The 17,069-nt window shown below is 47.8% G+C and overlaps 1 protein-coding gene across 1 annotated transcript in view; it reads left to right on the top strand.

The window, feature by feature from the left end:
* The window catches only part of LOC129693384 (NACHT, LRR and PYD domains-containing protein 3-like), a 30,183-nt gene extending 21,053 nt beyond the window's left edge, over positions 1 to 9,130 (top strand). Inside the window, exons 5-8 of the mRNA XM_055630217.1 lie at positions 2,772 to 4,506; positions 8,465 to 8,486; positions 8,543 to 8,793; positions 8,962 to 9,130. Coding sequence (XP_055486192.1) covers positions 2,772 to 4,506; positions 8,465 to 8,486; positions 8,543 to 8,793; positions 8,962 to 9,049 — 2,096 coding nt within the window. The 3' untranslated portion in view covers positions 9,050 to 9,130. The remainder of the gene's footprint in view (positions 1 to 2,771; positions 4,507 to 8,464; positions 8,487 to 8,542; positions 8,794 to 8,961) is intronic.
* The last annotated feature ends 7,939 nt before the right edge of the window (positions 9,131 to 17,069 follow it).

The following is a 17,069-nucleotide window of genomic DNA, read 5'->3' as shown; positions in this document are numbered from 1 at the left end:
TATCCCAAGTTTATATCAACTTGCAGTCTAGGGCCAATTTACAGAGGACAATTTGCAGAGGTCCAATTAACCTACATCTGTGCGATGTGAGGGGAAAGTGAAAGATTCTGGGGGGGGAAAACCCCTCACGGTTACAGGGAGAAGCTGCAAACTCCACATAAACAGCACCCGAGGTCAGCATCAAACCTGGCACTGTGAGGCAGCTGGTCTTCCAGGTCTCCCCACTTTCTCCAACCAGTCTAACCCCACTTTAAACAGCCTGAAGAGATTTCCTGACATGACACTTCTCATATCCTTGTTCTCCAAGGATACTGCCTGACCTGATGAGTTACTCCAGTACTATCCTATTTTTCTTTAAATCTGCTGCTTGAATTTGTGATTCTCATACTAAATGTCCTGTCAACTTTGTCGGAACTTGTTCAGGAGTTATGGTTTGCACCACAAGGATCAGTACTTCAACACTGCTCAGAGCATTGTAAATAGACAATTGGTGCAGGAGAATGCCATTTTGCCCTTCGAGCCAACACTGTCATTCAATGTGGTCATGGCTGATCATCCACAATCAGTACCCCATTCCTGCCTTCTCCCCATATCCCATGACTACGGTATCTTTAAGAGGCCTATCTCGCTCACTCATGAAAGCATCCAGAGAACCGACCCTCTGAGGCAGAGAATCTCACAAACTCACAACTCTGTGTGAAAAGGTGTTTCCTCATCTCCGTTCTAAATGGCTTATCCATTATTATTAAACTGGCCCCTGGTTCTGGACTCCCCCAACATCGGGAACATGTTTCCTGCCTCTTGCGTGTCCAAACCCTTAATAATCTTATTTTTCAATAAGATCCCCTCTCACCTCTCTAAACTACAGAGTATACAAGCCCAGCCGCTCCATTCTCTCAGCATATGGCAGTCCCCTTTTCCCAACTTGACACCATTTAGATAATAATCTGCCTTCCTGTTTTTGCTACCAAAGTGGATAACCTCACATTTATCCGCATTAAACTTAATCTGCCATGCATCTGCCCACTCACCCAACCTGTCCAAATCACCCTGCATTCTCATAGCATCCTCCTCACAGTTCACACTGCCACCCAGCTTAGTGTCATCTGCAAATTTGCTAATGTTACTTGTAATTCCTTTATCTAAATCATTAATATATATTGTAAATAGCTGCGATCCCAGCACCGAGCCTTGTGGTACCCCACTAGTCACTGCCTGCCATTCTGAAAGGGACCCGTTAATCCCTACTCTTTGCTTACTGTCTGCCAACCAATTTTCTATCCATGTCAGCACCCTGATCTATTCCTCTCTTGATTGTACACACATCTATAAGATCACTCCTCGTCGTCCTACGCTCAAGGAATAGTCTTGACCTACTCAAACTCACCCTGCAGCTCAGACAATACAGTCCAGGCAACATAAATCTCCTCCTTACCCTTTCCAGCTTGATAACATATTTCCTATAACATGTTCCGCAACTCCACCAATTTTGGTTGTGTCTGGAAATTTACGAAGCAGCCTATCTATATTTACAGCCAAGTCATTTTCATACATCATAAACAGCAAAGTTCCGAGCACAGTTCACTGCGGACTCCATCAGTCACAGACATCCAGCCAGAATAACTCCCTTCCAACACAACCATCTGTCCTGCATCAGTAAAACAGTTCTGAATACAACCAAACAATTCACCGTGAATCTAATGAATGTTAGTCTTCTTGATCAGCCTACAATGATGGGGTTTATTAAAAGCCTGTCAAAAGTCCATGTAGAAAACATCCACTGTCCGTCTCTCATCGATCACCTACATTACCTCCTCAAAAACACAGTTGTTCATATGACATGACCTATCGTGTACAAAGTCACGCTGACTTTCCCCAATGGTCATAATCTATTCCATGTGGGAGCAAATCATATTCCAACGAACCCCCTCCAATGGCTTCCCAACCGCTGACGTGGTTCATTTCCTGGTTCATCTCTACTTCCTCCCTTAAACAAAGGAACAACCCTGGGTATTCTCCAGTGCTCTGCATTTATGGATAGACAGGTCATTGATAGTGTTAAACATTGGAAGTACACTATCTAATGATTGACGGCATGCAGGAATAACTCGCACTACCCGCTTTCCTGGAAACTCTTTCATTCCCGCGTTGCATGCTCTTGAATTTAGAGTTGTAGCGATAGATTTATACTATCACACAGCACGGAAACAGGATCTTCTATCTAATTTGTCCATACCAACCTAAATGCCCCCATTTAAGCTCTCCCGACCAGCCGCGATTGCCCAATATTCCTGTAAACCTTTCCAATCCATGTATTTGTCCAAATATTATTTTTCCAATATGTTCTGCTTAGTTGACTAACAAAACAACAATAACAATTGGATAACATGTAATCAATAACACCGTCAACTAGGCGACTCCGGACTGTCAAAGCTGCCACAGCCAGACATAAAAACAGTTTTTATCCACGAGTAGCTCTACTCAACAGCCAAAAATCTGTAGCCTCCCTTTGATCAGGTATTTTGTTGGTTCACATGCTTGATCAATGGTATTTTATCATTAATGTTTGGTGTTTTCTGAGTCATTCGTAACTGCCAATGTATGTCATGTTGTTACTTGTGTGCGGAGCACCAAGGCAAATTCCTTGTATGTGAATACTTGGCCAATAAACTTACTTACTTAATATCCGTGATATTAGAATTTGTGGATGTGTTTTTCTTTGCGTGATAAATCTAATTTCAGGACCTCTTGTTTATCTCACCTGATAAAAGATGTTCAGCAGAAGCACATGGACACACTGAAGGCGCAGACTGAAATACTGAGCGTGAATACGATCCTGATGATGGAGAAGGTTAAGGTTTTCCAGCTGCTTGATCGATACGCTGAGCTCACAATCATCTCCACTGTTCGAGATCGGACACTGGTGGAACATGAGCTGCTGGCAAGAGGCCGGGACCATGAAGAGTGGAGAGAGGAATGTCTCCGGGGAGAACTGGAAAAAATCAGGACTGATCAGTTATTCCAGAACATTTCGGTGAGCAAATCCAAATCTGGGAGTTCTTCAGCCGTGGCCGGAGTCGCGGGGATCGGAAAAACAACAATGGTGCAAAAGATTGTTCATGACTGGGCTACAGGGAAAATATTCCAACAATTCCAGTTTGTCTTCAGTTTCAAATTCCGTGATTTGAACACGATTAACTGCAGAGTAACCCTGAGGGAACTGATTCTGGATCAGTATCCTCACTTTGAGAATATGCTAGGGGAGGTCTGGAAGAACCCAGAGGGATTGCTGTTTATATTCGACGGCCTGGATGAATTCAAGGGTAGAATCGATTTTGCTGACAGTCGGAGAGACACAGAACCTCAGCACCAGTGCCCAGATCCCGAGTGGTGGTGTGAAGTGTCTGACATTGTGTACAGTTTAATCCAGCACAAGCTGCTCCCAGGGTGTTCAGTGCTAGTGACCACCCGCCCCACTGCGTTACATTTACTGAAAAAGGCAGCGATCAGTGTCTGGGCTGAAATCCTGGGGTTTGTTGGTGAGGAACGGAAGGAATATTTCACCAGGTATTTTGAAGATCAGACGGTGGCAGCAGCTGTTTTCAAACATGTGAAGGAGAATGAGATCCTGTACACCATGAGCTACAACCCCTCCTACTGCTGGATCCTTGTCCTGACACTGGGCCCCTTCTTCACACAAACACACCGGGACCCGCAGCGAGTTCCCAAGACCATCACACAACTATATTGCTACTTTATCTACAACATCCTGAAAAACCACGGCCGTGAGATTGAGAACCTCCGTGAGGTGTTACTGAGGGTTGGTCAGATGGCCTTCACTGGAGTGGCTGAGAAGAAGATTGTGTTCACAGATGAAGATTTGATCGAATACAATCTGCAGCCTTCCCAGTTCCTGTCCGGGTTCCTGATGGAACTTTTGGAGAGAGAGGATTCAGTCCGGAGCGTGGTGTACACCTTCCCGCACATCACCATCCAAGAGTTTGTAGCCGCACTCGCACAATTCATGTCTCCAAATCGCGGGGATATCACAACACTCCTCATTGAAGCCCATGGCATGACAGACGGGCGATTTGAAGTATTTCTCCGTTTTGTCGCTGGTCTCTCCTCCCCACGGTCAGTTTGGATCCTGGAGGAGTTTCTGGGTAAATTCCCTCATCAAATAATCTGTCGAGTGATTGACTGGGTGAAGGGGGAGGTTAAACGCCGCGCTGGAAACACATGGAGTGAAGCTGGTAAACGGAGCCTCCTGAACACGCTGCACTACCTGTTTGAGTCTCAGAATCCTCTACTGGCTCAGAAGACACTGGGATCTGTGGAATCACTTTCATTCCATGGACTGGGACTGACTCCGATTGACTGTGCGGTCCTGTCTCATGCCATCGGGCTCTGTAATACAATCAAACACCTCAATCTGATGAACTGCCACATTCAGTGTGAAGGTCTCCAGCGGTTGGGACCAGCTCTGCACAAGTGTCAGCACTTGAGGTAACTGTCCGTTTGACGGTAAAACTGAACAGGAAAATTGTTTCACTATTTTGTTATTCCGTTCAGCACCCCTCCTATGGGGCTGTTCGGCCGTCACTGTGCACGGGGGGGGGGGCACCCCTGCTATTTTACCCTCCCCAGAGTCGCCGTTGTTTGGCTTCATTATCCCCTCCCCCGGGTCGCGCATGTTGCCGCCGTTCTCTGCACGGGGAACATTTTCCGGTCGTCGGGAATTAGAATAAATAGTGAAAGTCACCAAACACCACAACCACAGAGATTTATTCAATTGGGTCCCAGCTTCGCACGGGAAGACTGGTCCCCCAACGCAATATTCCATCTCTCCACCAATTCCAATATTGGTGAACAGTGGGGAGGGGGGGGCCTTTTTGAAGCGCTAGTATGGGTGTTGTGGGCTGAAGGGACTAGTTTCCAGAGGGCTACTATAGACATTGCAGGCCGAATGGATTCTTAGGCAGGCGGCTTACTCACTCAATGCTGGTGGGCTGGCAGTTGACTCACGGCTATTCCTTGAAAAGCCACTTCAAGTGGAGTGCAAGACGACCAAATTCGAGTGCAGTTTCCTGCCACTTCAAGCAGGGTGCAAGGCCACCAAATTCGAATGCAGTTTCCTGCCACTTCAAGCAGGGTGCAAGGACACCAAATTCGAATGCAGTTTCCTGCCACTTCAAGCAGGGTGCAAGACCACCAATTTCAAGTGCAGTTTTATACCATTTCAAGAGGGTGCAAGGTTACCAAAGACAGATAGTTGTGACCTCTCCCCCTTCTTGTAGACACTGAGCCACGCCCACACTTCCAGGTTTTATAGTCCCTCCCCCCTCCCACCAGAAAGGGCGTGGCCTTCATAACGGGAGAATCTCAACATTTTCTAATCACTAATAACTCTTTTATTTTTCATCGATGGGATAAATCCTCAGCACCTGAAGAGCGGAGGGGGGATCTGAGTAAGATGGCCAAAAATCACAGCCGTGAGTGGTAGGGTTTTTTCTAAAATCAGTATGAAGTGCAAACAGGAAATGGTCAAGATCAAAGTTTTAATTATATACTTGACCAAGTGCAGTTCCCTACCCGTAGCCCCCACGGGAGACGTGGTCCTCCAACTCAAGCGGCTCAGGAATCAGCAGTGCGGCTGTTTTTAAATGGCGTCTTTGAGGCGAGATGCGAGCGCCAGCAGCCGTTATGGTGGCTGGCCAGCAGGAGGCGACAAAATGAGTGAGTGAGCGAGGGTGAGAGGGAAGAAGGAATTTATTAAAAATGTGTACATAAACGTGACAAAATTTAATGAGGAGTGGATACTTGGAATGAAAAGTGAAATCTCTACCGAAATGGAAAAAAAACTCGGCGTTTCTGGGTCTGACGTTGGCGTAGCAACGAATCAAAGACTGGCACACATAGGTCAGGCAGAAACACAGACAGCCACACAGTTTTAATATTATACTAGACCAAGTGCAGACCCATTGGGTCTGTTTTCCCAATACGAGTTCGCGGGGGGGGGGGGGGGGGGGGGGGGGGGGGGGGGGGGGGGGGGGGGGGGGGGAGGGGAGGGAGAGGGAAGGGAGGAGGAGAGAGGGGGGAAGGAGAGGGAGAGGGGGGGGGGGGGGTGGGGGAGGCGGGAGAGGGGGAGGGGGGAGGGGTGAGGGGTGGGGTGGGGGGGGGGGAGGAGAGTGGGGAGGGGAGGGGGAGGGGAGGGGGGGGGGGTAGGGGGGGTGGGGGGGAGAGGGGTAGAGGGGAGAGGGGAGGCTGGAGAGGGGGAGGGGGAGGGGAGGAGAGGGGGGAGGGGATGAGGGAGGGGGGAGGTGGGGGAGAGGGGGGAGAGAATTGGGGGGAAGGGAAGGGGGGAGGGAGAGGGGGGGGGAGTGGAGGGAGGGGGGGGGGGGGGGGAGGGGTAGGGGGGAAAGGGGGGGGGTGGGTGGTGAGGGAGGGGGAAGGATAAGAGTGTGGAAGAGGGGTAAGGGGGGTGGAAGAGGCAGAGATGGGGAGGGGGGGGAGAGGGGGGGGGGGTTGGAGTGGGAGGGGAGGGGGAGAGGGGGGGTTGGAGGGGGGGGGGAGATTGGGGGGGGGGGGGGAAGGATGGGGGGGGGGGGAGAGGGGGGGAGGTGGGGGGGGGGGGGAGGAGGGGGGGAGGGGGGGAGGGGGGGGGGGGGGGGGGGGGGGGGGGGGGGGGGGGGGGGGGGGGGGGGGGGGGTGGGGGGGCACCCTGGTTATAGGGAGAGAGGGAGGGGGGGGGGGGGGGGGGGGGAGGGTGGGGGGGGGAGAGGGGAGGGGGAGAGGGGGGGGGGGGGAGAGGGGGGAGAGGAGGTGGGGGGGGGGGGGGGGGGGGGGGGGGGGAGGGGGAGAGGGAGGGGAGGAGAGGGGGGGGGGAGGGGGGGGGGGGGGGAGAGGGGGGGGGAGAGGGGGGGGGAGGAGGAGGTGGGGGAGAGAGGGGGAGGTGTAAAGAGGGGAGAGAAAGAGGGACGGGGAGAGATATAGGGAGGGTTTAGAAAGATGGGGGGAAGGGGGGGGGGGGGGGGGGGAGAGAGGGGGAGGGAAAGGTAGAGAGAGAAAAGAGACGGGAGATAGAGAGAGAGATAGAGAGGTGAGAGAGAGAGAGGGGAGGAATGAGATGGCGTGGGGGAGAAATTAGGTGCAGTAGTAGGCCATTCGGCCATTTGTGCCTGCACCGCCATTCAATATGATCAAGTCTGATCATCCAACTCAGTATCCTGTACCTGCCTTCTCTCCATACCCCCTGATCCCTTTAGCCTCAAGGGCCACATCTAATTCCCTCTTAAATATAGCCAATGAACTGGCCTCAACTACCTTCTGTGGCAGAGAATTCCAGAGATTCACCACTCTCTGTGTGAAAAATGTTTTTCTCATCTCGGTCCTGAAAGGTTTCCCCCTTATCCTTAAACTGTGACCCCCTTGTTCCCCAACATCGGGAACAATCTTCCTGCATCTAGCCTGTCCAACCCCTTAAGAATTTTGTAAGTTTCTATAAGATCCCCCCTTAATCTTCTAAATTCTAGCGAGTACAAGCCGAGTCCATCCAGTCTTTCTTCATATGAAAGTCCTGACATCCCAGGAATCAGTCTGGTTAACCTTCTCTGTACTCCCTCTATGGCAACAATGTATTTGGCAAGGGAGATGGAGAGGGGGGAGGGAGAGAGGGATGGGGGAGGGGAAGAGAGAGGGGGAGCGGGAGAGAGGTGTGGGGGAGGGGGGAGGGAGATGGGGTTGGGGAGAGAGGGGGGAAAGTGGGTGGAGGGGGGGGAAGAGTGGGGGAGAGAGAAGGGGGGGGGGGAGGAGAGGAGGGGGGTGAGGGGAGGGGGGGAGGGGGGGGGTGGGGGGGGGGTGGTATGGGGGGGGGAGCGAGGGGAGGAGGGATATGGGGTAGGGGAGGGAGGGGGTGGGGGAAGAGAGTGGGGAGAGAGGGGAAAGAGAGGGGAGGGCGGGAGAGGGAGAGGGGGGGAGAGAAGTGGAAGAGTGGTGAGGGGTAGGGTGGTGGTGGAACAGGGACAGAGGGGAAGGGGTGGGGGGAGATGACCGGTCAAGAACAAAGTTTTAGTAATATAGATGTGTACATAAACACGACAACATTTAATGAGGAGTGGATACTTGGAATGAAACGTGAAATCTCTACCGAAATGGAAAAAAACTTGGCATTTCTGGGTCGGGTGTTGGCGTAGCAACGAATCAAAGTCTGGCAGCCACAAGTCAGAAACACACACAGCCACACAGCCAGACACACACAGTTTTAAATATAGATAGATAGATATGTGCTGAGGTGTTTCCATAAATATCCATTTGGGAGCAGTTATCTATCTCGGCCTCGCTGGGGTTTGTATCAGTTTGTTTCTTACTCTCTGTTTGTGTTTAGACTGGGAAACACAATGACCTGGGAGATTCCGGAGTGAAACTGGTGTCTGCGGCTCTGAGGAACCCGGACTGTAAAATACAGAGACTGGGGTAAGTCCCAGATGGTGAGAGATTGTGTTTATAGTCACTGGGTGTCTGACACTGAACATTAATATGATCAGTAATTGTGTCACTGATAAACACTGGGGATTTGCACCGTCTCCTGTCTCTCTGTATCCCTCACCCTCACTCTCTCATCTCCAGGCTAAACTGTGTCGGTCTCACAGATTCTGGAGCCGAAGATCTCGCCTCCGCTCTCAGTACAAACCCCTCACTGAAGGATCTGGACCTGACACATAACTCCCTTACAGACCGATCTGTCCCCGCTCTCCGCAATGTCCTACTGACCCTCCCGAGACTGGAGCTGATCGAGTGAGTGTTGGTGTTAATGTTTAATGTGATAAAATATCAGGGGATCCGCGGGCTTCTTTCTCCTGTGATTGTGTTCTGTAAATGTTGTTGAAATATTAACCCCAGTCCCTGTTATTGACACTGTTGTTTCATCTGTTTATTTCCTCTTTATTCCTCCACATGTTTCAGGCTGACGGAGAATACGTTCAGTCCGACCGGGAAGAAAGAACTGAGGTCGCTGCAGGAACCCAGACCCACACTGACAGTGTTCGTGTGAACATCTCAGGGTGTGAATGTCACCGCCCTGGGGACCGGAATATTGTTGACCGATTCCCCGCCCTCCCCTTTAAACCCCAACGCTTCCCCGGGCCAGCTGGGCTGTGATATCAGAGGTGGCCCTGCCTGCTGTCACGTGACCCGGGTACGCAGCGTTGCTGCTGCTGATGCCCAATATCCGGTGCTGCCCCCCCAGTGGGGGACTGGGGAATTGCAGCGGGACCTGCAGGATCCTGGATGTGACTTTATCAGCTCCTGTGGTAGATTGATGGTGACATCAGCAGCAGCAACGTTGTTCAAACTGTTCATTCACACAGCAATGTCTGTTATTGCTTTACCATCTGTAAATCAAATGTAAATAGTTAATGACAGTTAAAACAAATTGAAAGTTAGTGGATGTCTAGATTACTAATATGTGCAGAACTCAATAAACACTTGTCAATTCCAGACTCCCGCTCGGATCATTGCAAATTTGATCAGAAATATGTGACTGTCCCAATCTCCCCAATACTTACTTCATTCCTTTCTCCTCTGATAATATCCTAGTTAATGATGGAACATTTTATGTATTTTATTAAGTAAAGATTAATTTAACTTCTTTGGGTTTTGGGTTCATATATCGAGATTGAAAATATTGGGAATTATTGCCTTTGCTCACTGCATTTCATTAACAGTAAGACATTATTTGTGTTTTTTCTCGATTCCTTTGGTATATAAAAAGTTTATAAAAGTATATAAATCTAGCTGTAAAATTTTACAATCGCCCATGGTTCTGAAGTGGGTTTTTACATACAGAAAGAAACCTATTCTGAAGCTAAATTTATCATTAAAAAAATCTCCAGACTTACGAGTGGTGTGTGGAAAAGTAAGTTTTCTATCATTATGCTATTGAGATGTATATTTTGGCAAATAATAAAATGTCCTGACAGCTTAAATACCCACTCCCTTTCAATAGGATATTGTCAATTTGCTGTGATTGATTATGTCTAATTAACAGTTAGCCATTCCTTGGCTTGCATCTAAGTAAAATGTAATTCAAAACCCACGTATGGTTTGCGATTTTAATTTTTTTAATGATAAATTTTGCTTCAGAGGTGTTTTCTTTTTTAAGTAAAAACCCAATTGAGAACCATGGGCGATTTTAAAATTTTACAGCCAGATTTATCACTTCTGAAACTATTTTGATGCCAAAGGAATCAAGAAAAATACAAATGATGCCTTCCTGTTGATGAAATACAGTGAGCAAACGCGATAATTCCCAATATTTTCAATCTCAAAATCTGCACAGCCAATGTTCGCCAAACACTTTGGCTGTTGTTGCCCTTTCAGCTCTCGCTTCTATTTACCGTAATTTCTCCTCTCTTTTAGAATTCTGAAATAGGATAAATGTCTCACGCTTATCCCAATTTCCATAATTATTTACAGCGCAAAAATTGACCATTTTGGCGGGTTTTAATTGGCCCTCTGCACAGGAGACAATGGTAAATGCTTTCCTGCAGTTCAACGCGTATACTCCAGTTGGCGTAGCGTAGCAACAGTACGGGTCACGGGTCGTGACCCGACTGCCGTGCAACCTGTTTGTGTGTGTGTGTGTGTGTCTGAGGGTCTGTTTGAGTCTGTGTGTATGTGTGAGAGTGTGTGAGTGATTCTGAGAGAGTGTGTATGTGTGAGAGTCTGTGTGATTCTGAGACTGTGTGTCAGAGAGAGTGTGTGTGTGTGTGTGATCAAAACAAATAGTAAAAATAATATATATCGTAGTTCAGAACTTATTAATTATGGATAATAGCCTGATGGCTGTAAGGAAGAAGCTGTTCCTCAATGTGGATGTTAGTTTTCAGTTTACAAAAGTCGGACGTGACTCCAGAAGTCGGGCATCAGTCAGTCCACAAGCTGTGATTCAATCTGTCAGTCCAGAGGCCATGAGTGAGTGAGTGAGTCAGTCCAGACACCATCAGTTAGTCCCAAGGCAGTGAGTGAGTCCAGAGGCCATGAGTAGGTCGCTCGTCCCCCGCCCCCACTGACACCCCCCACCTCAAGACGCTGCCCTCCGCATGCCTATAGGATGCTCCTCCTCCTGAAGCCGCCCCCCTTCCTCGGCTGCAGGATGTTTGCCACCTTCCACCCCTGCCCCCGCCTCAAAAAAATGTTTTGGACAAATTCTTCAGTGAGTCCAGAGGATTGAGAATTACAACAAAACAATGGAAATCTTTAATTTGCCACACCAAGAAATGGAAGGATGCACCTTGATGACGAGCCAGAATTTCTGCAGGAATTGCAATACGATAGAACTGAACAACCAATTTGTTGAGGAGAATGGGCCTCTGCTGAATGCTGAGTAGAGAGCAGCGTATGCATTCAATTTAACAAAAGGTGGAGACATTCCCCTTCAGCAAACCCAATTCCCCATTCAATCAAGTTTTGCTATGACGATTCATAAAGCACAAGGACACACAATGCAGAAGGTGTTGATTTACCTCGACAAACCGGTATTTCAGCATGGACAACTATATGTGGCTCTTAGCCGAGGAAAGATGAAGGGAAATGTCAAAGTTTTCCTGAAGGATGGAACATCGACCAAGAATGTTGTCATTAAAAGCGTGCTTCGTTGAATGATGACTTCTGAGATAAATTCTCAGATTTTCTTTGTTAAAATGTGACCACTCAATCTCTCCATATTTAAATTGTCTCTTTTTTATCAACAGCAAAGACACATAAAGACGCAGTGAGCAGCAACAAGAGACACAACAAGAAATAACTTAATAATTTTCATCATTTAATTTGCTCTTCTATTTTAAGAGTCATTCACATTTTAAGCTTAAATATATCATTTTTCCACTTTTCATGCTTGCGTGTACTTCATCACAATGGGAACCTAATGGGCAGGAATTGATGCTCTGTGGGAGAGCTACTAAGAGTGCATGGGGGGAGGTTGTGGGGAGATGGACTGAATGCGTGGGGGGGAGGGGAATGGCAAGGAGCAGAGTGGGGGGGGGTGAAGGGAGGAGGAGTGACTGAGTGAACTGCCAGCGTACCAGGCGTGAGTGACTGCACTGCCAGCCCACGAGCCATGAGTTAGTGAACTGCCAGCCCACCAGCTGCAAGTGACTGAACTGCCAGCCCAATAATCCATTCAGTCCACCCTCTCCCCCTTCTCTCTCAGTCTGTCACCTGTTTTGGGCAGAATTTCTGCCAGTTTCTCAGCTGCCAGCCTGCCAGGTCTGAGTGACTGTACTGCCAGGCTTCAGTGACCGAGCTGCCAGCCCAAGAGTCCAGTCGGCTCACGTCCATACTAGCCCTCTGGAAACCAGTCCCTTCGTGCCACAACACCCATACTAGCGCAACATACTAGCACCACCACCCCCCCTCCAATGGCCAGCAATATTGGAATTGGTGGCAAAGTGGAATATTGAATTGGGTGACCGTGTGATGCTGGGACCCAAAGCATCCCACTTAGTCTTTGTTACTTTTAGGATTAGACTATCGAATATTAAGTTATAAGCAAACCAAATGTTTGGGAGATCAATCTTAGCCAGTCGATGGAACATGGAATGTAGAAACTGTTAAAAAGGAAACTGTTTATGTAGAAACTGTTTATGTAGAAACTGTTAAAAATGAAAAGAAAAAAGGTGCTAAAACGAAATAACCCAGGGACCCCTTGTCTGACAAGCAACCCTGTTTATAGCAGTGACAAAGGGACAAATTTGATGGGGAACTGAGGAACAAAGTCGGGAATATTGTAGACCACCTCCCACATATAAGATCCTGTAGGGGTGGGCGGGAGGCTCCAGCACCCCTACAGGGAAGGGCACCCCCAAAAAAAACTGATACTGACAGCGACCTGGAGACTGAAAAGGCAGATGAGAAAGCAGAAGGGAAAGGGCTGAGGCAGAAGAGGAAGAAGTAGCAGTAATTGAATTCAGCAGTGAGAGAGTTAAACAACGCAGATGACCAGAGAGAGAAAACAGCAGATAAATTAAAGAAGATTGGAAGAGAAAAAAAAAGCATGAGGATTGAGGCTGCTTAAAAACTTTAACTCGCTAGCCAACAGCCTATACTCTTTAAAACAAACTTGCCTTCGAACTGTGAATCACTTTTGGCACAGAGCTCGTCTCTGCTGGAGAGAGAAAGACAGAGAGGAGAGTTTGTGAGTAACCCAATGGTTGTGGGGTGTGACAAGACCCTGATTGACAGGAAGTATGACTAATCACAATCTGGATCAAAGTCCAATCACAGCGCCCAGGATCCTGATTGACAGGGAATTGGACCATCCCATTGTGAATCATACCGGCCTACCCATTCCTAGCAGATGAAGACTTTTTTGGCTTGGATCTTATTCATTTTAACTCTCTTTCCAACAAGAAGAAGACTTTCACAACTTAAAGACAACGCTGACCACTACACTAGCCTCAGCCTTCCCAGTCCACCAAGCCATTATTAAGTACAATCCCCATATGAGTGGCCATGACACAGTCTCCCAGGGGAATGCCTGAGTTAATAGTACTGCCCTCATGGCAGCTTGTAAATTCTGGTCCGAAAAGAATCAAAGATTCTAGTAAACAGAACGGACTTGTCAGACAAGGGAAGGTTTAGAAATTGCAAAGGGACGCCTTTGAATAGGGAACATAATTATGGAAATGAAAGGGCAGTGCCATTGATTCCACCACGAGACTCTGGATCACACCCTTTTTGGACAAATTTGTGCAATTGATGTTTTTCTGCCTGTTATTTTATTTTATATACACTCCCTTACGCATGCTGGTAAGAAGAAAAAACAACAGAGATACACCGTACAATTTAAAAACCTAATTGTGATGCCCATTTTCCTATGTGAAAATTCCATGCTAATTTAGTAAATGTGTGAAACGGGGGGCAAGCTTATGAACGTATTGGTGTATCAACGTTTTAAGAGATAGAATTATTTCTTGAGGTTTGTATTACTGTTTTACGTTTAGGTGATAATTTTATTGTTTAACGTGTAAATATCTGAGACTAGACTTGGGACCCGTTGGGTCCCAGCATCACACAGGAGGGCTGGTCACCCAATGCAATATTCCACCTCGCCACCAATTCCAAATTTGCTGTTCAGTGAGGGGCGGGGGGCACTTTCTGTTGCGCTAGTATGAGCATTGTGGGTCGAAGGTACTGGTTTCCAGACGGTTAGTATGGGGTTTTGGGGCCAAATGGATTTTTGGGCTGGCAGCTCAGTCACTGAGGCCTGGCAGTACAATCACTCGGACCTGGCAGGCTGGCGGCTGAGAAACGGCCAGAAATTCTGCCCAAAACAGGTGACAGAATGTAAGAGAGAAGGGGGAAGAGGGTGGACTGAATGGATTATTGGGCTGGCAGTTCAGTCACTTACAGCTGGTGGGCTGGCAGTTCACTAACTCACGGCTCCTGGGCTGGCAGTGCAGTCGCTCATGCCTGGTACGCTTGCAGTTCACTCAGTCACCCCACCTACCTTCACCCCCTTCCCCCCCACTCTGCCCCTTGCCATTCCCCTCACACCCACACATTCAGTGCATCTCCAAACAACCTTCCCCCCATGCACTCTTAGTGGCTCGCCCACAGAGCAGCCATTCCTGCCTATTAGGTTCTATTGTGATGAAGAACACTAAAAGTGCAAAAAGGTTTTATTAAAGTTTAAAATGTGAATGTCTCTTAAAATGTAAGAACAATTTAAATTTTAAAGATGAGATTTATTACGTTTTAACTTGTGTCTTGTTGCGTCTTGTTGTGTTCTGCTGCTCGCTGCCTCTTGATGACTATTTCCTGTTGATAAAAAGAGACAATTTTAATATAGAGCAAGTCAGCGGTTAAATTTTAAGAAGGAAATCTGAGAATATCTCAGAAGTCATCATTCAACGAAGCACGCTATTAATGACAACATTCTTTGACGATGTTCCATCCTTCAGGAAACCTTTGACATTTCCCTTCATATTTCTGTTGAGCTAGTATGTTGGGCCAAAGGTACTAGTTTCCAGAGGGCTAGTATGGAGTTTGTGGGCGGAATGGATTTTTTGGGCTGGCAGCTCATTCACTGAGGGCTGGCAGCTCAGTCACTGAGGCCTGTACAGGCAGGGGGGCACCGAAATGCTTGGTGTTGCTGAAGACATCTGGAAGAGTTCTGTCCACAACTTCAAAGCATTCTCTCCTAATCATTGGACATTCATCCCAAACAATGACTTTCACTTGCCTCGTGAAATGTGCCGTCTGATTCTTCTCGATGTTGCACAATGTATCCTCGGCCACTTGGATGGGTATCTTGAATCGAGAATGTGTAGTTCTTCCACCAGGCAGATATGTAGCTGCTATCCTAGATGATACTACAGCAATAGCCACATCACCTTGACCTCTAACATTTCCTGACATGATGTTGAAAAAGCAGCCTAAAGACAATTTCAGTTGTTAATGAACACTGAAGATTTTGTGCAAAACATTTTTTTGAGGTGGGGGCTGTCAGGGTGGGGTAGGGGGTGGTAAACATCGTGCAGCCAGAGGAGGGGGTCAGCTTCAGATGGGGGTTCACGTGAGCTGATGAGAAATGGGGGGGGGGGGGGGGCTCATGCAGGGCGGCTTCAGTGGGGGTGCATCCTATAGCCAGGCGGAGGTGGGGTATGTCAATGGAGGAGAGGGGGCAGTGAGCGATTTACTCATGACCTGTGGACTCACTCACTGCGTTGGAATTAACTCATGCCCTTTAGACTGACTGACTCTCACGGCTTGTGGACTGACTGATGCCCGACTTCTGGAGTCACGTCCGATTTTTTTGTAAACTGAAAACGGTAACATCTACATTGAGGAACAGCTTCTTCCTGACAGCCATCACGCTATTAAACCTAACAAATAAGCTCTGAACTACGAAATACTATATTATTTCACACACACACACACACATATATATTCACATGCACTCACACACATATGCACACACACACTCACACACACACATATGCACACACACACACACACACACACACACACACACACACATTCACTCACACACATATTCAGACACACACGTACACACACACGTATTCACACGCACATATTCACACACACACACACACATATACACACATACACACATTCACAGACACACACACACTCATACACACGCACTCACATCACACTCAAAGACACACACATTCACACACACACACACACACACCCATAGACTCATACACATACACATACACACACACACACACACTCACTCACTCACACACACGCACACACAGACTCAATCACACACACATACACAGACTCATCCCCCCACCTCAAGACGCTGCCCTCTGGGTGGTAAATGTCGTGCAGCCAAGGGCAGCTTCAGGCGGGGGTTGTCGTGAACTGATGAGAAGGGGGTGGGGTGTCCTCATGCAGGGGATGTGGACGGCTTCAGTAGGGGGTGCATCCTATAGCCAGGCGGAGGGCAGCGTCTTGAGGTGGGTGATGTCACCGGAGAGGGGGGCAGTGAGCGATTTACTCATGGCCTGTGGACTCACACACTGCCTTGGGATTAACTCATGGCTTTTGGACTGACTCTCACAGCTTGTCGACTGACTGATGCCCGACGTCTGGAGTCACGTCCGACTTTTGCAAACTGAAAACTGTAACATCTACATTGAGGAACATCTTCTTTCTGACAGCCATCACGCTATTAAACATATCAAATAAGCTCTGAACTACGAAATACTATATTATTTCACAAACACACACATATACATATTCACATGCACTCACACACATATGCACACATACACACATATTCACACACACATATTTACTCACACACATACATATACAGACACGCACATATTCACGCACACACATGTACACACACATATTCACACACACATATTTACACACACATACATATTCACACACACATATTTACACACACATACATATTCACACACACATACATATTCACACACACATATACATATATCACACATATATTCACACACACACACACACACACATATAGGAAGGTTTCACGGCAGTCGGGTCACGCTACACCA

This window comes from Leucoraja erinacea, unplaced genomic scaffold (genome assembly GCF_028641065.1).
Source record: "Leucoraja erinacea ecotype New England unplaced genomic scaffold, Leri_hhj_1 Leri_273S, whole genome shotgun sequence".
Lineage (NCBI taxonomy): Eukaryota > Metazoa > Chordata > Chondrichthyes > Rajiformes > Rajidae > Leucoraja > Leucoraja erinaceus.
Note: the sequence above shows the minus strand (reverse complement) of the source record. Positions and strands in the feature narration are given on the sequence as shown.